The sequence below is a fragment of the Petromyzon marinus genome, chromosome 4 (assembly GCF_048934315.1).
Source record: "Petromyzon marinus isolate PM22_M1 ecotype Great Lakes invasive population chromosome 4, UKy_Petmar_22M1.pri1.0, whole genome shotgun sequence".
Lineage (NCBI taxonomy): Eukaryota > Metazoa > Chordata > Hyperoartia > Petromyzontiformes > Petromyzontidae > Petromyzon > Petromyzon marinus.
Window position 1 is genome coordinate 22,150,233 of NC_133670.1, and position 22,792 is coordinate 22,173,024.

The window sequence follows — 22,792 nt, forward strand, 5'->3', positions numbered from 1 at the left end:
ACTGTTGGCTATGTACGGTGCGAAAGAAGTTCAACATACATACATAGTGATTAATCTATTCATCAATTAACTATTTTTTTTTTAAATCATCAAGCGTGGATGATGACTACCGGCTGTCCAGTATGTATGTCCACGAAGCAATGTATTTTAACATGTTGGAACTTTTTTTTTACTTTCCGCACCTATCAGCATAAACAAATGCAGAAAATTAATAAAACGTTTAAAGCATTTCGCATTGCCAGTTTTCATAACTAAAATGTGTTTACGTGTCTGCAAAACCGGGCATCTAATAAATAAAAAGTGCTTGGCTCTACGGCACAACCGCACAAATAACGTACACCACAGCCAAATGGACCGTCTTGTGTCATTGTTTAGTTGTGTCGTTGTGTCATTATGTCGGTGTGTCGTGTCATTGTATTGTTGTGTCATTGTGTCGCTGTGTCGTTGTGCCGTTGTGTTGTTGTGGCATTGTGTCGCTGTGTCATTGTGTTGCTGTGTCGCTGTGTCGTTGTGTCGCTGTGTCGCTGTGTCACTGTGTCGCTGTGTCGCTGTGACGCTGTGTCGTGTCGCTGTGTCACTGTGTCATTGTGTCACTGTGTCATTGTGTCACTGTGTCACTGTGTCGCTGTGTCACTGTGTCGCTGTGTCACTGTGTCGCTGTGTCTCTGTGTCACTGTGTTGCTGTGTCGCTGTGTCACTGTGTCGCTGTGTCACTGTGTCACTGTGTCGCTGTGTCACTGTGTCGCTGTGTCATTGTGTCACTGTGTCTCTGTGTCACTGTGTCTCTGTGTCACTGTGTCGCTGTGTCGCTGTGTCACTGTGTCACTGTGCCGTTGCGCGGTGGGTGTTGTGTTGTGCCATTGTGTCACTGTGTCGCTGTGTCACTGTGTCGCTGTGTCACTGTGTCGCTGTGTCACTGTGTCATTGTGTCACTGTGTCGTGTCGCTGTGTCACTGTGTCACTGTGTCGCTGTGTCACTGTGTCACTGTGTCGCTGTGTCACTGTGTCGCTGTGCCACTGTGTCATTGTGTCGTGTCGCTGTGTCACTGTGTCGTTGTGTCGCTGTGTCACTGTGTCACTGTGTCGTTGTGTCGCTGTGTCACTGTGTCACTGTGTTGCTGTGTCGCTGTGTCACTGTGCCACTGTGTCGCTGTGTCACTGTGTCACTGTGTCGTTGTGTCACTGTGTCACTGTGTCGCTGTGTCACTGTGTCACTGTGTCGCTGTGTCTCTGTGTCGTTGTGTCACTGTGTCACTGTGTCGCTGTGTCACTGTGTCACTGTGTCGCTGTGTCTCTGTGTCGTTGTGTCACTGTGTCACTGTGTCGCTGTGTCTCTGTGTCGTTGTGTCACTGTGTCACTGTCGCTGTGTCACTGTGTCACTGTGTCGCTGTGTCTCTGTGTCGTTGTGTCACTGTGTCGCTGTGTCACTGTGTCACTGTGTCGCTGTGTTGCTGTGTCGCTGTGTCACTGTGTCGCTGTGTCTCTGTGTCACTGTGTCGTGTCGCTGTGTCGCTGTGCCACTGTGTCGCTGTGTCACTGTGTCGTGTCGCTGTGTCGCTGTGCCACTGTGTCGCTGCGTCGCTGTGTCGCTGCGTCGCTGTGTCACTGTGTCGTGTCACTGTGTCGCTGTGTCGCTGTGTCACTGTGTCGCTGTGTCACTGTGTCGCTGTGTCACTGTGTCTCTGTGTCGTTGTGTCACTGTGTCGCTGTGCCGCTGTGTCACTGTGCCGCTGTGTCACTGTGTCGTGTCGCTGTGTCACTGTGTCGCTGTGTTGTGTCACTGTGTCGCTGTGTCACTGTGTCGCTGTGTCACTGTGTCGCTGTGTCACTGTGTCGCTCTGCCGCTGTGTCACTGTGTCGCTGTGCCGCTGCGCGCTGGGTGTTGTCGCGTCGCGCCGTTTGTGCCGTTGCACCATTGCGGTGTCCGTCCTCCAGGGCACGGGGAGTGCGAGTGCGGCGAGTGCCACTGCCACGAGGGCTGGGCGGGCGAGAGCTGCAACTGCTCCACGGGCACGGACGCGTGCATCACGCCCTCGGGCCTGCTGTGCGGGGGCTGCGGGGAGTGCGTGTGCGGCCACTGTGTGTGCACCACGCTCGGCGCCTCCGGGGACAAATGCGAGCGCTGCCCGTCCGACACGGACCCTTGCTCGGCCAAGAGGTGAGCACGCGCCGGTGGCAGCGTGCGCGCTAAAGCACGACGTGACGGGGAAGTTGAGGCCCTGCAATTGCTTGGCTCTGGCGCCTGCTGGTGGAAGGGCCTCCAATGCCGAGAGGTCGAGAACGGCCCCTCTGAAGGATGTATTTTTGACCTATTCCTCCGTGCCAGCCAGATGCCTCGGAAGAGGTGAGGAGCGTCGATACTTCACCGCAACCAAACTGTTGACCTTCCGATCGACTGCCCGTCGTGTACCCGTTTCTACTGTTGCGTGGGCACAGGAGGGAGGGCTTGGCAAACTTGCCCATTATTTCTACTGCAGTGCCGGGAGATTGAATCGGACCGGTGGCCTCTGGATTTGCAAGTCCAGTACGCTAACCATTACATCACAGCAGGATCCCGGACTAAGGAATGGTTGATGTCAAGAGGATTTTACTTGTTAGTGAAACATGTTTGTGCTCTTGTCATGATTCGATGGTTTGCGCGTCCTCCTTATACACGTCCAGTTACGTTGAAAAAGGGTAAGCTGTGCACAACAATCGATTTACCTTGACTCTTTTAAAGTATTCCTTGTAATTTAAACGTTCACATGATGTACCCATGTCAAGTGGCAGTCAACTAGTCACAAACCACAAACACGTGCATGGAATGATGTGGCAACAGTACATGTACTGCAGGGGCATATTCCCCAACATCTGTTTCATAGCAATACAGGACTGAGTAAAAAAATGTATTCCACGATGGTACATTTAGCAGGCCGATATGGAATGAAAATGCGTTGGGAAAAAAATTGTGCAAAACAATACATATGATGGAAAAAAGCTAAACATATGTGATGCATCTTCTTGGTTATTTCAGTAAAGTCACGTAGAATGGAAATAAAATAATAAAAACAAAACATTCTACGTTACTTTCTACGTGGTGACTTTACCGAAAGAACCAAGAAGATGAATCCCTGCAGTCACGAAAGCTTCAAATCGAAAAGATGTGATATACACTTGTGGGGTTTTCGTTCATTTAAGAATCACTCTGTATACATATGCTACAGTGATCAAAATGTAAGTCAAAGGTCTCTCCTTACGCAAGAGATCTTGACACTAAAATGTCTAGAGTAGCTTTCAAGTTGTATAAACTCAACAACAACAAAAACTTCCTTCCTTAAACATGTGGCTTGGCATCGGCGTCGTGAGGAGCTGGTTTGATATTTTTCTCACCACACTTCATGCCACTGTTCTTGTTCTTGGTTCAGACCAGGAAATTGAAAGGTGGGCTCCACTTCCAGTTTTGGTCTCAGTGTCTTCACGTAGGCGAGGGAATAATGTGTCTGGGTTTTATTTTATTTTTCTCTCCTGCCACCAGGGACTGCGTCAAGTGCATGCACTTTGAAACCGGGAGACTGAATGCAACTTGCGGGCAGATGTGCAAGTACATGCTCAGTGTTGTGACCCAGCTGCCCGGTATGAACCTGCACACGTGAACACGGCTCTGACACTTTGGGCGACCGAAATGATTGCATCCCTCTGCAGAGCTTTGAAATATTTATCTCGGTGCCTCACACGCTCCACTGGAAGAGAGGGACGAGGGCAAAGTTTTAGTTATGGGAGAGAGTGCCACCGTGTGGTGAAAGTAATGTAATGGCCTAAGTTAAAACGTGCTTATTACAAAGTACTGTATCTTCAACCTATGCACAATGATTGAGTAGATATATACGCACACATACACGATACTTACGCAGCCACTGTTCTTCGGTGCTATGTTTTGTTCATAATGAAGTCTGCATGTTGCGTAGAATATAATACTTAATAATTTGCCGAGTTGACAACTTACCTTAAATACTGTCGCAAGTGCAATACTCATCATTATTCCCATTGTTATACGCTGTTGGGGAAATCTATATACGCTTATGATGAAAGAAATATGCAAAACTATTGATTGGTTTGTGTTCAGAGATCTCTTTCAGCATGCCAAATGTATCAAACTTTCAGTACAACATCAAGTTGTTTTCCAAAAATTAATGCTCCTCAATAATATTCTGTAAAATATGACCATATACATGGAGCAAAATGATTAACAACATACGTGTGTTATAGCCACATGCCTCTGAATTATTCTTACAAGTGCGCGGACGGTAGAGGAGGTGGAAATTAAATACAATGCAGAATGTGCACGTCTCTACGCATTACGAATATTACATTCTCACTATGGTTTGACCACCCATCGTCGTGTGTGCTCACACACACAATATATCACACGATATATTTCCAAAATTAAATTAAGCAGACGTGTATTGCGGTTTTGCGTCGCTCAGCATCACCACTCACGGTGTTTTAGCGATTTGGGTATCCCAGACATTGTAAAACGGGAGCACAATGGGATATTGAGTCATCTGGGGCAGCACTGCAAGAGTGAACCCCGGAAAACCCAGTGCCCTAGTTTATTTTCACCCAACTCCAGGCACAAATATTCAGCGAGCTGGGTTAAGTTATTTTCCTTTACAATGCTGGAGGGTTCTCAGCAGTGTCAAGATGCCTATGAAGCCCCAGTGCCACTAAACCTCTGCACTGTAGAAACGCTGTGCCCAGATAGAGGACAAGGGCCATTGTGCTCCGCCTTCTAAACTTTGTGGCACGAATGTGGGAGGGGAGGATGTGGGGTGGAGGGTAACGTGAGGAGATCAGATCTCACTCTCCCAGCTCCTGTGAACGGTTACAAACACACAGTCACTCCCTCCCGAAGTGCAGGTGTAAATTTGACTTTCAGAGAAGCCATCATGACTTGTGTATATTTCACGGCGAATGTTTGCCATGTCTTTGATTTCAGATTCTGAAGATGTGAATCCCAATGTGTGCACTTTCTCAAATGAGAACAACTGCAGTGTGCAGTTCATGTACAGCAAGGATACTGCTATCCACCCTACCCTCTATGTGCTCAAAGAAATGGGTAAGCACATACCGTATTCTCTATATACACGCTCAAACATGATCTTGGCAAATAATCTTAATCCGTGTCCTATCCACGGCTGGATTAATGCCCGTCCACGTTATTGCTGTTCTGCACGGTCCTACGATGCCAGGATCCAATTTTCTCCTGCGCATGAGGCGACATCATCGCTCTACGATGGCCTCATGCGCAGTCACCCTCTCGGGAGTCTCCCCTATTTGCTATTCTGTCACCAGCCTCATACATCTGCTGTCGTCACTGCTAGTGATATGTACTGCGTAAGCCACTTACTTTTGTTAACAGTCAACATGATGTTTCATTTGCATTTGTTCCTCTCTCTGTCAGTGTAATGCCCAAGAATGCATCTCTCCACACTCTGTTGAATACTTTTCTAATTTTGTTCCATGTTCTTTGTCAGAAACCATCATTCAAAATACATATCATGGCATGCAATAAGCACTAAGTTATTATTCGTTAAGCACATTGATGCATTGGTTCTTATCGTAAAATGATTTTTTTTCCAAAAACACCCCAATCTGGCTCTTTATGTCATTTAATTTTAACGTCCACAATAGTTGCCATAAGGTATACATACTGATGTGTTTTACAATTGTGGTTAGCTTGTTGTCCTTCCCCCGCACCTACCATTAGCACGGTTGGCTGTGTACGGTGCGAAATAACTTCAACATGCATACATGCAACCCATCATTTTAGTTTGTTCAGTGAAAATGATACGTGGAAAAAAACAACATACTTGAAACATAATTGCTATAAGTAGTTTCAAGGGCCACAGATACAGTTGAGAAACTAACTTTAAACGTTTTATCTAAAGCGCTACTTTACATGAAGGACAGTGGTACAGTACTTTAAATCACTCATTTATGTTTTATGCAAAACAATCACAATTCCTTGAAGCAGCGGTGAGTCAGATTTAAAAGTGTTCAGCCAGATGACAAGAAGCTTGTATCCAATCAGTTTTGTGAATGTAGGCCACGTGTCTTCTAACTCACTCGTGGCTATCTCTCTGATTCTTATTTATACGCTTTAGTGTTATCAACTTATCATTAAAGGATTTAAACTTGGGTAAAATGCTACCGTGTCTTTGGTCAATTTTGCTTTGAACAAGGCACTGGATAAATAACGATGAGAATGTCATGCGGAAGTTTGCCCTTGCTCAAATGTTGCGTTGCTTGCAGCCCTAAGCCATTGGTGACAATTCCATATTCCCATTATGGAGGCCATTATATCCATTGGACAACCACAGATGAATTTCCATTCAATGGGACTGAATTAACCGACCCCAGAGGGATGATAGCGCCGCATCAAAAGCCTGACCAGGATTTGGTCTCCTAGATTCTCATTATATATGTCAATTGCTCTGCAATGCAAGCGCCCGGATGGCTTTCTGCATTAATGCCACACTTACTGTGTTTTGTAATGAACGAGGTTAACGCATTCTAGGGAATGGCTGTCGGGCAACAGATAGCCGGTGCTTTGGCCAACGTGAGGAAAAGTCACTTTCGACATCTTGGACATGATAAAACGTAGAAATTATTCCCATGTCCCTTCATGGAAACGACAAGAGAAAAGCCAAGTGGCCGCGCCGAATTAATGTATTTCACTTTGATTTAAAGCTTTCGTGACTGCAGGGATTCATATTCTTGGTTCTTTCGGTAAAGTCACGTAGAAGGGAAACAATAAAATAATAAAAATATAAAACAATAAAATTCTCACGACGTTTCGACTGCAACACAAGCAATCATCATCAGGTGTGGTTTTCATCATCAGGTGTGGTTTTCACACCTGATGATGATTGCTTGTGTTGCGGTCCAAACGTCGTGAGAATTTTATTGCTTTATATTTTTATTATTTTATTGTTTCCCTTCTACGTGACTTTACCGAAAGAACAAATAATATAATGTATTTCACTTAAAATGTGGGCAGTTTTTACGGAGCATTTGCCATTCTTTACACAGTCACATCATGGTGAGTGTGAGCCAGTGGGTTCCCTGCTTCACTGAATGAGAATGATGGAGTGCTCTGTCACAACGCAGGGCTCTGTAATCATTCGTGAGTTACAGTGAAGTGTATAACCTGACACGCGCTTCGTTTAGCTCTTGCTGGTCTTAAAGCACAATAACCATAACACGTAATTTGTTGTCTGTGATGCTATGCAATATCGCTTGTTTTTTGTGGCTGTTTAATATTAGCCAAGATTTACTGCACAACAACCTTCGAATAGCAGGGGACGCAGCGTGGCCCAATCGATTTCGAACGCAGGCTGCTGTGGGATGGTCTTTTTGAAAATATATATTTCGTTAAAAGATCTTTGATATAGTTAAGATATAGAATTCAGTGGGGGGGGGGGGAGATTTGTGTGTGCAATGCAAGTCTTGTTCCTGCAATGGAGCGACGCACGTTAAGAATATGAGGACTCCAGTAAAATGACTATTTGATCTCTACATCTGGTGGGGGCAGGAGTTCCTGCCCACAATCACAGGAGCTCCTTATTGGCTAAAGGGTACAAACAGCACGACAAGAAACTTTGACATTAGATTCAGTGTCGAGAGTCTCACTACTGTTATTTCCTTCTATGAAACAGCTCCATAAACTGTCGCTTGTTCGTTATTAGTGGTAAAAAAAAAACTGTGCCAGAAAGATCAATAATTTATTTGCTTGTTAACTCTGTTTGCAATTTGTAAAAGTACTGCTGCAGTGTTGGTAATTAGCTGAAAATGGCATTGTTGCTCAATTACATTCCAGTTATTTGTGATGATTTCCACAAGGCATTCTGAACCACTGCCTGTGTAACGTGATTAAAACAGGGACAATGAATAACCCTAATGGCTGTATCACCAGTTTTTGGAGCCATGGTGAGCATTAAAATGCGCTTACACAGTTTGTCCTCAGCATCAGGTGGATGCGCACCACCACTGTTGAATTAAAAAGATGAGCGCCTCCCATGCAGGACTGCAGCCAAATTACAGTGAAGGAAAAAAGTATTTGATCCCCTGATGATTTTGTACGTTTGCCCACTGACAAAGAAATGATCAGTCTATAATTTTAATGGTAGGTTTATTTGCACAGTGAGAGACGGAATAACAACAACAAAATCCAGGAAAACGCATGTCGAAAATGTTATAAATTGATTTGCATTTTAATGAGGGAAATAAGTATTTGACCCCTCTGCAAAACATGACTTAGTATTTGGTGGCAAAACCCTTGTTGGCAATCACAGAGGTCAGACGTTTCTTGTAGTTGGCCACCAGGTTTGCACACATCTCAGGAGGGATTTTGTCCCACTCCTCTTTGCAGATCTTCTCCAAGTCATTAAGGTTTCGAGGCTGACGTTTGGCAACTCGAACCTTCAGCTCCCTCCACACATTTTCTATGGGATTAAGGTCTGGAGACTGGCTAGGCCACTCCAGGACCTTAATGTGCTTCTTCTTGAGCCACTCCTTTGTTGCCTTGACCGTGTGTTTTGGGTCATTGTCATGCTGGAATACCCATCCGCGACCCATTTTCAATGCCTTGGCTGAGGGAAGGAGGTTCTCACCCAAGATTTGAGGGTACATGGCCCCGTCCATCGTCCCTTTGATGCAGTGAAGTTGTCCTATCCCCTTAGCAGAAAAACACCCCCAAAGCATAATGTTTTCACCTCAATGTTTGACGGTGGGAATGGTGTTCTTGGGGTCATAGGCAGCATTCCTCCTCCTCCAAACACGGCGAGTTGAGTTGATGCCAAAGAGCTCCATTTTGGTCTCATCTGACGACAACACTTTCACCCAGTTGTCCTCTGAATCATTGAGATGTTCATTGGCAAACTTCAGACGGGCATGTATATGTGCTTTCTTGAGCAGGGGGACCTTGCGGGCGCTGCAGGATTTCAGTCCTTCACGGCGTAGTGTGTTACCAATTGTTTTCTTGGTGACTATGGTCCCAGCTGCCTTGAGATCATTGATAAGATCCTCCCGTGTAGTTCTGGGCTGATTCCTCACCGTTCTAATGATCATTGCAACTCCACGAGGTGAGATCTTACATGGAGCCCCAGGCCGAGGGAGATTGGCAGTTATTTTGTGTTTCTTCCATTTGCGAATAATCGCACCAACTGGTGTCACCTTCTCACCAAGCTGCTTGGCAATGGTCTTGTAGGCCATTCCAGCCTTGTGTAGGTCTACAGTCTTGTCCCTGACATCCTTGGAGAGCTCTTTTGTCTTGGCCATGGTGGAGAGTTTGGAATCTGATTGATTGCTTCTGTGGACAGGTGTCTTTCATACAGGTAACGAGCTGAGATTAGGAGCACACTCTTAAAGAGAGTGCTCCTAATATCAGCTTGTTACCTGTATAAAGGACACCTGGGAGCCAGAAATCTTTCTGATTGAAAGGGGGTCAAATACTTATTTCCCTCATTAAAATGCTAATCAATTTATAACATTTTTGACATGCGTTTTTCTGGATTTTGTTGTTGTTATTCTGTCTCTCACTGTTCAAATAAATCTACCATTAAAATTATAGACTGATAATTTATTTGTCAGTGGACAAACGTATAAAATCAGCAGGGGATGAAATACTTTTTTCCCTCACTGTAAACTGAAGGCCAATATTCCTCACTAAACAAAATTCCATTGCCATCAGAGATTAGTTTTCTAATTATGTTTTTTGCATTCACATTAGGCGATGTCCCCTCCCTACCTTTGTCCAGTCCTTGTTTGGCGTCGACGAATGTGGACTTTTTTTTCCTCCTTGGCACACAGACTGTCACAACCCCCCCTCCGTTATGGGCATCATTGTGGGTGTCACCGTGGGGGTGGTGATCATTGGCTTCATCGTCCTGCTCCTGTGGAAGATGATGGTGACCATCCATGACCGGCGAGAGTTTGCCAAGTTCCAGGAGGATCGCTCGCACGCCCGCTGGGGAATGGTGAGAGCATCTATGATTATTATAAATATTCATTCATTCACCAAGGCCTGTGTCTGAGCCAAGTTCAGTGGTGGTGTTAGCCCAGTTGGAGGCGCTGACCAGAAATTAGTGCGGTGGTGCCAACCTGTCAATTTATAAACTCCTCGTGAGATAACGGAAGAGGTGTAGACATAGTGAGATTAAACAAACGTCGGCAAAAAAATCGTGATGTAGTAAGATGAGAGGAGAAATACAGACACTGTAGAGATTACATATATTGTTTTTTTAAATTTTAATTAGCTTCTCTTGTTTATTAGGATACAAATTTGAGATTATAATTAATGCATCACTATTTTCTGTATTAATTTGGGGCTCCTTGAGCTGCGTGGGGACCTTGAGCCTTTTCCTGGTTTTCTTGGGCCTAGCACTGCCGCTGGTCAAAATCATTGTCTAAAGAATATAATTCGATTAGAACCATTGTGCCAAAAACTACATTGTTTGGCTCAGATTTTTCCTCCATTTCTCCAAACAAATTAGCTTTGAACTCTCACGATAATTTCACGAGGGATCATGATCATAGATAATATGTTAAGCCAAGGTGGCAAGTGGACAAAAACTTCACAATGGTATTTTTGTCTCAGGAGAAAAAATATATAATTTGGTAACGGTCACAAAAAAACAATAGTAATTGATTATATGAATTTATAATCAGACTTTCTCCCATCCCATCTCCCCATTCCGCACCATTCCCTGTTCAGAGCACTAACCCATTGTACAGACCCACGACGTCCACCTTCCGCAACGTCAGCTACCGGGGGACGAAAAGCGACGACAAGTCGACAGTCGAGATAATGCGGCACGATGAGACACTGGACGCGAATGCGGTTCCCTGGAAGATCCGCGGATAATGAATCGGCACTCGTTTGTGGAGGGCAACAGACGAGTCGTGGTTTTGACTGAAACAGCACCTTGAATGAGAGCGGACCCGAGTACTTATAGCGAATGAACTAACTGTAATCAGACGGACCTCTTTTCCACTGACACAACCGAGCCATGCCAGGGCCATGCCGAGCAAGCCCGGCATAGCTCAGGAGGCGCCAGTTTGTTATTCCACTGCAGAAGCTGAGCCGTGCCGTGATGTCATACGCATTGAACATATCATTTAGGCCCAATCCTGGCCCCGTTTGGTCCTATGCAAGATTCAGATGTATTTTGAGGCCGCCATATCACAATTTGGGGTTTGGCTGGACTTGAGAAATAACCAGTGGGAAAAAAAAGCCCGTCTGTACCATGAGGGCCTGGTCTGTCTCGTCTCGGGATGTGCCACAGTGGAAAAGGGATAACGACAGTGAATAGTAGAGTGGAGCCATATTAGGGTTACGCCGAAAGTAAAATTAGGAGGCATATCACCCCCAGGTCCCGTGCAAAGTGCACAGGTCATGGCTATATTCCAACCTTCGCTCCACCATCTCTCATGCACTGGAAAGACTTTGCTGGAAAAGTCAAAGTGGTTCCAATACCAATTACACAATGTTTAAGCAGATTGTCTCACTGAGTACAATGCATGGTACTGTAGCTTGCTGCTTAGAAACGAATAAGGCACTAATAATCCACAGCATTTAAGCTGGATGAAAACTGTATTGTACATATCCTTTTTTAAGAACAAAAAAATTCCTTTGATTTTTAGCTTTAAGGAAATTGTGCTGTACTACTGTATTTCCAAATGTAACTTATTAATTATATGTGGATTTAAAATTGCTGCTGGGAATACCGCCGTGCACTTGTGTGTGTGTGTATATACTGTATCGTGTGTTCGACTAACGCGATTGGTGTTTTTGCGTGAGGGTTAAAATCCTGCTCGTCGCAGTGATAGGAATGTTGATGTTTTCTAACAGTTCTAACCAGCACATTTGTTGAATAAAATGGGTGAGGTACATTTAAATGGCACTAAAAAGCTTATTTTTTTTTTGGTCATTGCCACTAAAGTTTAAAACTTGACAATAAAATAATTTAAAAAAAATGTTGTCTGCAGTAGTTTGATTGAGATCTCAGTGTGTGCGTGTGCAAGCGTGACATGTTCACGTGTGAAAGCAGTCTCTCACTGAGCACAATACATGGCACTGTAGCTTGCTGCTTGGCAATGGATAAGGCGCTAATAATCCACAGCATTTAAGCTGTCTGAAAACTGGAACATGTGTAACGCGTGTATACGTGTTCCCACGTGAGAGGGACAGCGTTCATTGTTTACGGTGACCAGTGGGACGTGTTTAACAATCATCGGGCACATGCAGCGTGGGAACGAGTTTATTTTGAATTGAGGTTTTTTATTTGGTAAACATGGAAATGCGTCACGTGGTGATGGGTCCCCGAGTATATTCCGTTCTGCTAGAACGCCGCGTGTTGTTTTCGTAACGCGAATTGGACACGACACGATGAATGTATTAGTGAACACATGTTTTTATAACGTGGATGCGAACTGGATGTAACGCGACTGAGTGAACAGAACGAGTAGGAATAAGCGGTCGTACGGCGGCCTCGGCGTAGCATCACACGAGGCGGGATGCTGCTGGATGCTTCGAGATGCTACCCACACACGCCTCAGTCGTTGTTAAGCCTGCATCCGCCTTCTCACGTGTTATCGCGGACTGTGCTTTACCCTATCTTATATAGGGTTTTCAAAAAGATGGACCCAATTTCAAAGATATAGCGATTTCAAATCGGGTCCATCTTTTTGAAACAGCCTGTATATTATAACGCGATTTTTTGTTTTCCCATAATGCGGTGTGTTCTTCAAGAGCACGACTGTGCTGGAGTTTGGGAAATCCTGGACGAGGGTCAATACGCCAAGAATATATGCAACATTGTTTTATCTTGAGCACATTTTGGCGTCAGTATTTCTAAAGCACAAGTAAAGTAACAGGATCTGTTTGGGTTTCAATCCTGAAAACGATTACCTGTTTCAAAGTGAATTACAGTACTGTATTTTCTTACCGAGATCTAGGAACAAAGCAAACAATGGAAACATGCTTCATTTGCTTACAAATTCTGCACCTTTTTTTTTGGTCTCCCATTGCACTCAATTATCCTTTCTAATGCCATACGAAAATGTTGCACCGTAATTTAATGCCATACAATGACAAATGCCGTAGAGTATATCGTGTAGAGTTGTACTTGTAAGAGTGGAAACAACCGTTCCCCACAATCGGATGTCGGTCCCGCTTGTTGCAAATTTAGCACCAAAAAGTGAGTTGTGGGCTCTTTGTAACTGCAGAAATTCAGGCCTGTATCTCGGAAATGCCATGCCACCTAAAATGCACCACGCACCATGGAACATATTTCTCACGCCGCCGTGTGCACTGCAAGAAAGATCACAGGAGAGATAACCATGCTATCAAGCACTGCGTGTGTAAAAAAAAAATAATCATTGGCGACACAGTCAGTTGACCAGTGTATGGAGATAATGAAACGTGCAGTGAGGAAAACCGTATTAGATTTCCTGTAATTGCCTGCTGTGTAAGGTAGCATACAACAATAGCAACAGAAACATACGCTGAATGTTTACACAACACAAGCACATATGTTTTGGTTCGCTACATCGTTCCGAGTTTCCACCATGCAAAACTGAGCATCGGATAGCGTTCAACCACAGTATATCGGTATACTTAACTCTGTGATGGATATTTATATAGTTGGAACCATATTAGCCATAACACAATCACTGGCAAATATAGATATTTTTTCTGCTATATTAGTAGCATAAAGGTGCATGCAACATTTTGCATGCATTCAAAAAGTAGTGTTTATTACTTAAAACGGTCGAATCTGCCTTACCAAAAGTTTCATAACTCATGTAAATATGTGCAGGCGCATTGAGAGTACAGAATATGAAATATATTCCCCTGGATTCCATATATTAAGCAAACAAGGAACTTAGTTTCTAGTCCAGGAGATGTGCACAAGACAATTCAAAACAATAAAAAAAATGTGTATAATAAATTAAGATATATTTACTATTCAGGGTAGAAAATTGTAGGTTTGGGGACAGGATTTGGCTTCGGGCAGTGGGTGAGTTAATGGCTAAGGTAGATCATCTTTCCTCTCTTGGATGTTTGCCTCTGGGCAGCGTGGTTAGCGTGGGGGTAGGACATCTTTTTGTTTAATACAATCCCAGCCCACCATTCCAGTGTCAACCTAAGGTGGGCTGTGCACATTCAACAGTACACACGCGAGTGTGATCACGCGTACATTTGGAAAAGCACACGTCTGATCTTTCACCTCCATCTTCCAGTCAAACCTGCTGTGTAACAATCCTTCAGGTGACACAAAGCAAATTACCACCGAAGAGTTGACCAAAAACCACGTACATGTACAGAAGACCCCCTTTCATCAATCCACTGCTGGATGAGAGCCTCCCCCATGCTGTGCGGGCCGTGGGCCTATCACACCATACTTCACCATGCTGGTCAGCTTGGGGTGGTGAAGGCGGGGAATATTGATGTTGGAGCATGGTACAGTGCAACGTTTGATTTTGCTCCACTGCCCTCTACTGACCACATAGCCTCGCAGTACTACACACAAGTGTGCACACAAGTGTGTTCCAGTACTGCACACAAGTGTGCTCCAGTACTGCACACAAGTGTGTTCCAGTACTACACACACGTGTGTTCCAGTACTACACACAAGTGTGCTCCAGTACTGCACACAAGTGTGTTCCAGTACTACACACAAGTGTGCTCCAGTACTGCACACACGTGTGCACACAAGTGTGCTCCAGTACTGCACACATGTGTGCACACAAGTGTGTTCCAGTACTACACACACGTGTGCACACAAGTGTGCTCCAGTACTGCACACATGTGTGCACACAAGTGTGTTCCAGTACTACACACACGTGTGCACACACGTGTGCTCCAGTACTGCACACATGTGCTCCAGTACTACACACAAGTGTGCACACAAGTGTGCTCCAGTACTACACACAAGTGTGTTCCAGTACTACACACAAGTGTGTTCCAGTACTACACACAAGTGTGTTCCAGTACTACACACACGTGTGCACACAAGTGTGCTCCAGTACTACACACACGTGTGCACACAAGTGTGTTCCAGTACTACACACAAGTGTGCACACAAGTGTGTTCCAGTACTACACACACGTGTGCTCCAGTACTACACACACGTGTGCTCCAGTACTACACACACGTGTGCTCCACTACTGCACACACACGTGTGCTCCAGTACTGCACACACGTGTGCTCCAGTACTGCACACAAGTGTGCTCCAGTACTGCACACAAGTGTGCTCCAGTACTACACACAAGTGTGTTCCAGTACTACACACACGTGTGTTCCAGTACTACACACACGTGTGTTCCAGTAGTACACACAAGTGTGTTCCAGTACTGCACACAAGTGTGCTCCAGTACTACACACAAGTGTGTTCCAGTACTACACACACGTGTGTTCCAGTAGTACACACAAGTGTGCTCCAGTACTACACACAAGTGTGCTCCAGTACTACACACACGTGTGCTCCAGTACTGCACACACGTGTGTTCCAGTACTACACACAAGTGTGTTCCAGTACTACACACACGTGTGCTCCAGTACTACACACACGTGTGCTCCAGTACTACACACACGTGTGCTCCAGTACTACACACACGTGTGCTCCAGTACTACACACACTTGTGTGCTCCAGTACTACACACACGTGTGCTCCAGTACTACACACACGTGTGTGCAGTACTGGAACCAAAGAGCGACCAACGTAGACGAAAGGTTGCACGTAGAAGAAGACCAGTGATGAGATGGAAACTGGCACCATTTGGACACATACGTAGGATGGACAACAGGGAAATTTAAAAAAAAACGTGTTGTTCGGGAAAAAAAATGAATAGGAACCGGAAAGAGACCTCACAGAGAATGGTTTGACGACGATATGAGAGGTTGGTGCCAGAAAGATGTGCGCACGACTTGAGCACATTGGCACGAGATAGAGGAAAGTGAAATGTCCAGCGGACACCCACGGGCTATCTGCCCATCATGGATCGTCATGATGATGGTGATGGCACTTATACTATTTGGTTATTTCGGTAAAGTCATGTAGGTATAAAATAAATCAACAGCAGACCATGCTTTCCCACCTGATGACGGACGCTTATGTTGCGCCCGAAACGTCGTGATTTATTTTATTTTATAGACCTACGTGACTTTACCGAAAGAACCAAAGAGTATGGATTCCTGCAGTCACGAAAGCTTCAAATCGTGATGGCACTTGTCATAAGGATTGGGATTTGCCTATGTATGTATTGTATATATCGTTATATAAATATAGGGTGAAAATGGTGAACGTTATTTTTTCCAAGCAAGAATACAAAAGGATTAAAAATCCTTGAAAAAATTACGACTCGTGCGACTCTTAGCGGCATGAATTCGTTTCCACGTGAAGGCGAATTTTTTTACCGAGTCCGTCTGTGGTGAGTTTGCTCACGTGTCTCTGAGACTAAGGGGGAAAATTTTTTACAGGAGAAACGGAGTGAAACTAAAAAAATTCCACAGGTGCAGCTGACTGATCTCAATTACCTTTAATTTTGTGGACTTCTACAGTACGTGGGCTGGCTGAGCGCCAGAACGAGGTCAAGTCCATCCCCACGACTTTGCAAGTGGGGTCTGAGTAATCGGAAACATGCGAGCAATACATAGGCCTGCTCACTCCTTTTAACAAGAGCTTTCGGATTCGTTAAGCTCCAGGATTAGTTCAGCAGGCTGTTGACATCACGTCCTCGTTTCTCAGCTTTGCCTGTGCTTTCTCTTTTTGTAAGTGCGTATGCTGAACTTCTTTCGCATCGAACGTGGCCAACCGTGGTAATCGGAGTTTGCAGATTACAACCCTTTTAATCGAAACAAAAAACTCTTTGATCAAATTACGTAATGTGTAAATCACAATATTGAAAGATTGTGTTTTTCTTTTTTATCCGCCGCGGTCTCACGTCAACGGATGGGGGATCGTGGTGCTGGGCCATCTCTGGAATGGCCCTGGAGCTCGCAAAATAAAATACAAACAATTACACGGTTTGTTTCGCAGAGGTGGAGGAAACCAGGCCTTCGGTGCCTCGTAATGAGTGCGGTTAACCAAGTAAGCGAGACGGACCTGTGGAGCATCATTGTAAATAAAGGCTGTGTGTAGCTGGGGGAGGGGAGAGGGACAAATGTCAAATGAAAGATCTGGAAACAAATGACTAAATGTGGAAATACAAAAAAATGAAAGTCAACCTCATGTAAGCTCAAACACACACTTGACAATTGGAGCAACATAAGAATAAGCTGGGTTACTGGATATGCACAAACAAAATGCTTCACAGCTCACTTCAAATTCCCTAATTGCTGTCTCGTTTTTTCCAAATAGTTTTGTTTTTCTTCGCGTGAAATTAATGGGCATTTAATCGTGCAGAAAGTGGAAGTACGTTGCTGCGGAAACAGTGGAGAAAAGCGCTTCAATAAACAACAATTACATGCGCGAGGTGTAATGTACACAACACGTGACAACGAGGCACAAAGACTGTTCATGAGCACACTCTACGCCATCACGTCTAATGAGACTACTTATGTTAAGGTGGGCGACTATCCTTCCTGCACGTGGACTCATCAACGGCAAACCTTTACCTTACTGCCCACAGGGCAACAGCACCAAAGCGTTCGCAATGGCACAAATGCCACAGCCCACCTCACCGAACAATTCGGCGTTAAGCCAGTAAAAAAAACCAAAAGCTCGCCCACTCTTTCTAATTGCAGAGATCCTGCGGGCAAAAAATGGCGAGCAACCACGTTTCGTGCGAAGGAAAATGAGGCAGAAACTCTCCACCATTGGAGCACATCGCTCCTCAAGGCCCCACTGGATTCAATAAACCCAGTCCACACATCAACTGCAACGGTGAACTGCATCGCTCCACACGGCCGTGCGTTGCTGCATGTTGTTCGGCTGAAATTTTAACAATTCGGGCATTTGTCAGAATACACGACGGTGCTAATAGTCTTCGTGAAAGCGCCTGTGCTCATATGTGTGTGTGTGTGGGCACTATTGCACCACGCACAAGGTTTCAAAGCGCAGAGGCATGTTTTGGGTACAGTGATGCAACTGCGGCTACGAATACCAAAACCGTGGGCCGTGTGACTTTGCACTCTCATAATTGTTCTTCGTTGGCCATGCGAAATCGACATCAATAGGGAGGGGTGTTGAATGGGAAGGGGTGGGTGTGGAGCTTGGGGCTTACTTTAAGATACTTCTTGGCTAATTCTGATCTTTTTTTTGCGTCTTCATCATCATCATCATTTATTTTTGAGGGGCGGATTAGAGCTTGCCCATGTCGTCACAAACCTCCTCCGGTCCTGCGATGCCAAAACCTCCATCTCACGCCTACACATCATGACGCCGACTCTGCGATTGTCAGCCTCTCAGAAAGTGTTCCTTCCTTCGGCCTGCCATGTATTCATCGCGGAATGTCCACCACTGAGTCGGGGTTGCCAATGCAGATGAGTGCCTCAACATTACTGATTCTGAACTGTCGACAGGCACTGCGACTCTTTAAAGACAACAGGGGCTCCATCACTGGTGAACCAAACAGGCTCATTCATTTGGCAACGCGTGTGTGTGTGTGACAGCTTACTCATTTGTCAATTCCACAGAGTTTTTTCTCTTATATATTAACTTTTTTTGCAAAACCACCTCGCTTCATGTACCTGCAGTTTGTCCTGGGCACGTCACACTCACCGTTGTGGCCAGGTATGGTCAAACAGGCCGTGTGATGGACTGGAAGGCGTGGAGAGAGGCCTTCATTCTGCAATGGGCTGACAAGTGGTAAAAATAAAGCTTCCGTGATTGTCCGTATAGCTCACGAAGTGAAACAAAAGAGTTGCAAAATCACCGTTGACTCGAGATAAAATCAAGTAATCAATTTGGTGGTAAAATATCAACTGCTACAAAAATCAATAAACTCAGTACCGGGAGGCAGCCTGCACCAACAAACACTGCACTCTCTCTCCCACGACTTAACCAAGAAGCATCACTAACACATGCCGTTAGCAGTGGGTGGGTGCACTTTTGAAATAATAATAAACTGTAGGCAAACAGTGGGTCAGGCTGTAATGAAGCCCCTGCATTATAACTACATCGTCTCCGTATGGCCACATTTGAAAGGAAAACCCAGCCACCACTGTATCAACGGTGCAGCATTTGATGAGGCGTGAGGCCTACGTTGAACGAGAGTTCTTTCTGCTTCACATTTTTAAAAACCACGGTGGTCATCGATGCGGCTAAGCGACTCTGCCAAGAAGAATTGCACCTCCAATGAGCACGGTTGGCTACGTATGGTGCGAAAGAAATTCAACAAACATCCATTAGGCACCTGCATGGGACGTTTAATATAGATCTGAGAGTGCTGTTTCCTAATACAGAAAAACACTCATATCTGCGATCCAATTATCCGCGACTACTGTTATCCACACGATCTGCAGGGTCCTCAAGACTTCTATTATCCGCCCCCCTGCTCATCCTATTATCCACCGGCTTCAACCGTCATTAATTGCGGAGGGACTTCTTATTCACAATACATTTTTTTGCGGATAAGTGCAGTGAATTGACAGACATCTTAGATAATTATCGGAAACGCAATATACGTATTCAAATGCGCATAAGTTCTACTCCATTAAGTTTAGAAGGTGATCGGAACTAGAGGAGTGTGAAAGCCGTTGGCTGTGGCAGGGTAAGGTTGGGTGGATGTGTCGTCTCACGCATGGGGCAATGCTGCACTGCTTCTCCATGTGCAGTATTGGTGGACACAAGCCCTCCACTCTCACACCAAGCTTTCAGTAAAAGAGGCTGGTTCGTCACACGATAGGGCCTTCGTGTGGATGAACGGTCGGGCGGATGAGACTATATCGCTGCCAAGACCAGAGATGAGTTCAACAGATTAGAAAACGTGCCAAAGGTGCTGCAGTTTTGTCACAAAAAATGAACCGTGCGCAACTTTCACAAGCACGCTGGCAGCCCACGGTGGGGGGGGGGGGGAATACACTGAGAAGAAAGAAGCGCATCAAATGACGTTTTATCGCCACCAAATGGGTGAGTTAAGTACTGCACGATTTGCACTGCAGTACGACTGTGAGAGTGTCCAAAAATACGATCAATGTTGAGTCACTGTACTCTGTCGTCTTTGACAGGGCCTGATTTTTTATCCATTAGTGGCAACCAAAATGGTCAGTGTTACGTCGACTTTGATCGGCGTTAAATCTGCAATGATCGGTAATAAAAATGTAAAAAAATTATGGAAACTACTGCACTGTGCAGAAGCTCTGTATCCAAATTTTAAACTGTCTTGTAACTATATTCTTGGTTCTTTCGGTAAAGTCACGTAGAAGGGAAACAATAAAATAAAAAATAAAATATAAATATAAAACTATAAATTTCTCACGACGTTTCGACTGCAACACAAGCAAGGTGTGAAAACCACAGCAAGAAAATTTGAAAAAAGTGTCGGTTTTTTTGCAACTGTATGTCGTGTATTTATGGCCAGTGTTAACGTTCCCAAAATTCACCAGGGTGCTACATCAAACAATAATAAAGTGCATCACAAACTCTCAATTGTTTTGTCTGACAGCGATGGGCATTCAATGACTTAGGGGTTCACTCGTGTTGGGAGGAAACCGTGTTTTATTTTTTCCTGGGCATTGTGACAATTCTTCAGAATTAATACCGTGGAGTAGGTGAGTGTTTTACACAATATCTAGACTTACTGAGACGGAATGAGATATTTTTTTTATTATCTTAGGTAACAATGTGTAATTGTATAGGGTAGCCTTTGATAAGTGCACGGAGACAGAGTGTGTGGGTGGTTTGCAAAAATTATCCCGTGGTATGTCAAACACCCTCTTATTCAAATACCGCGGGTTTTCACAAATGGGATACAAACTGGCCGTGGGCAGGAGCTATAAATCCACCTCGTTACCCGCAGTGTCGGTGCAAAATGTCAAGGCTTGTGGACCGTGCGGAGATACATTATCCACAGATGACCACGGATAATGGCGATTATGTCGATAATGATTCATATGGGCTACAGTGGCAAAGACGGGTACGAGACGATAGTCGTCGCTACTCCGAGACACTGCAAGCGTCGTCAATGACTGATGAGGGTGATAAACGGCGGTCCATGGTTTCCGCTGCTATTGCCCATCACTGCCGCCGAGATATCTTGTGCTGCAGACGGGATGGCATTGAAATGTCACCCGGAGAAGTCGGCGACGATAGAGGAGGTGAAGAGTACACTGTACCCACACGGTGTGATTAGGGTTTGGATATTAAAGGCACAACCTACAGCAAAAAACCCCAAGACATTGCTTGGAAAGGGGAATGGTGCATCTCACAATATTGTAAGAGCAGTAAGTCTAAATGCATTGTCTTGAGTTGTGACACTCACCCTGGCAAAAATCAGGACAGGTGGCAACTCTCGGTGGGATACAGGACAAGAATACCTTGCATATTGGATGCTGGTGATGGTTATGGTATTGTTAAGATGAAAGTGGACGAAGATGACCTTTTGGGACATTTGAGGGTGTCTTCGCAGCTGTAATAATTTCAGATTCAGAAATTGTATTTTTTCAGGAGGAATCCGATCCGCTGTAAAGCTCTTTTTCACAGATGTCCAGTTGGGGCGGGTAAGAAAGTTACAACAAACACTACAACAACACGATAGGAGTGCAAAGTACAATGACGGTGAACAAATCACCCAAACACATACAACTAAAACTAAACAATCCCCATCCTACCAGACATCCCACTGAGGTATAAACTATTTGTTCTAAAGCAACCTGGCCACAAATTATGCCAACACGTGACACAACTTTAAAACCACGCAATTGTGCGATTAAAACTAAACGTAATAATATACTCTGAGAACGAGAGGTGAGACCGTTCAAAGCTACACAAAAGCGTACAGGACGTGGCATCAGCATTGAGTGGTCGTCATCCAGCAGTAGAGCGGAAACAGTGGACAAACGGTGACAATGCATGTGTGTTGAACTTCTTTCGCGCCGTACGTAGCAAACCGCGCTAATCGGAGGTGCGGTGGAGAAGGACAACTGAACATAAAAATAAGTTCGAAAGAAATTCGTTTTTCAATCTAGATGATTTAAAAGTGCATAGCTCCAGTGGCTACCTAATATCGGAAGAGCGTTCCAGACGGCCGCAGGAGGGCATCTGAAAGCGCACGATGCGGTGACCGCCGCCTTTGTTCGATGGCCAAGCCAAAAGGGGCTCTCCCAGGATGGCCGGAGTTCCCGTGATGGTTTATGCCCCTTGACGAGATCATCAAGGACAAAGAGATTGCTTGTACATGAATGCTGATGTTGGAATGTAATTACTGTACTGTAATTCTCAAATTCCAGTTCACTGTAAATCTGTGCAAGAAAGACCATTAAAGCCCAGTCACGGTGGATGGCACAGCACATTGGAGCGAATTCATCTTAATGTTGGTTGCTTAACAGGTGGCGTTGGTAGCAACGGTTCCGTTTGTCAATGTCAAGCGGCTTATTGAGTGGACAGGAGGCATTGTTTCATTGGCTTTCTCAGTGCCATTGGATTATAGGACGGGGCAATGGGGGAGATGGTCTGTAAATGATCAGTGCAAGGTGTAATTGATTAACACGTACAAGTAAATAATTGCCGTCATCCCTTTCAAAGAGAGATGCACGCCTGGAATTAGTACATGAAAGAGAAGAAGAGAAAAAGATTCGTCGCTTTGATA

General features: G+C 44.9%; 1 protein-coding gene across 1 annotated transcript in view; it reads left to right on the forward strand.

The window, feature by feature from the left end:
- LOC116938296 (integrin beta-6-like) overlaps window positions 1-11,950 on the forward strand; it is a 77,861-nt gene extending 65,911 nt beyond the window's left edge. Inside the window, exons 13-17 of the mRNA XM_032945400.2 lie at window positions 1,937-2,159; window positions 3,516-3,613; window positions 4,977-5,096; window positions 9,851-10,017; window positions 10,755-11,950. Of these exons, the coding sequence (XP_032801291.2) occupies window positions 1,937-2,159; window positions 3,516-3,613; window positions 4,977-5,096; window positions 9,851-10,017; window positions 10,755-10,904 (758 nt within the window). The 3' untranslated portion in view covers window positions 10,905-11,950. The remainder of the gene's footprint in view (window positions 1-1,936; window positions 2,160-3,515; window positions 3,614-4,976; window positions 5,097-9,850; window positions 10,018-10,754) is intronic.
- Window positions 11,951-22,792: the final 10,842 nt, after the last annotated feature.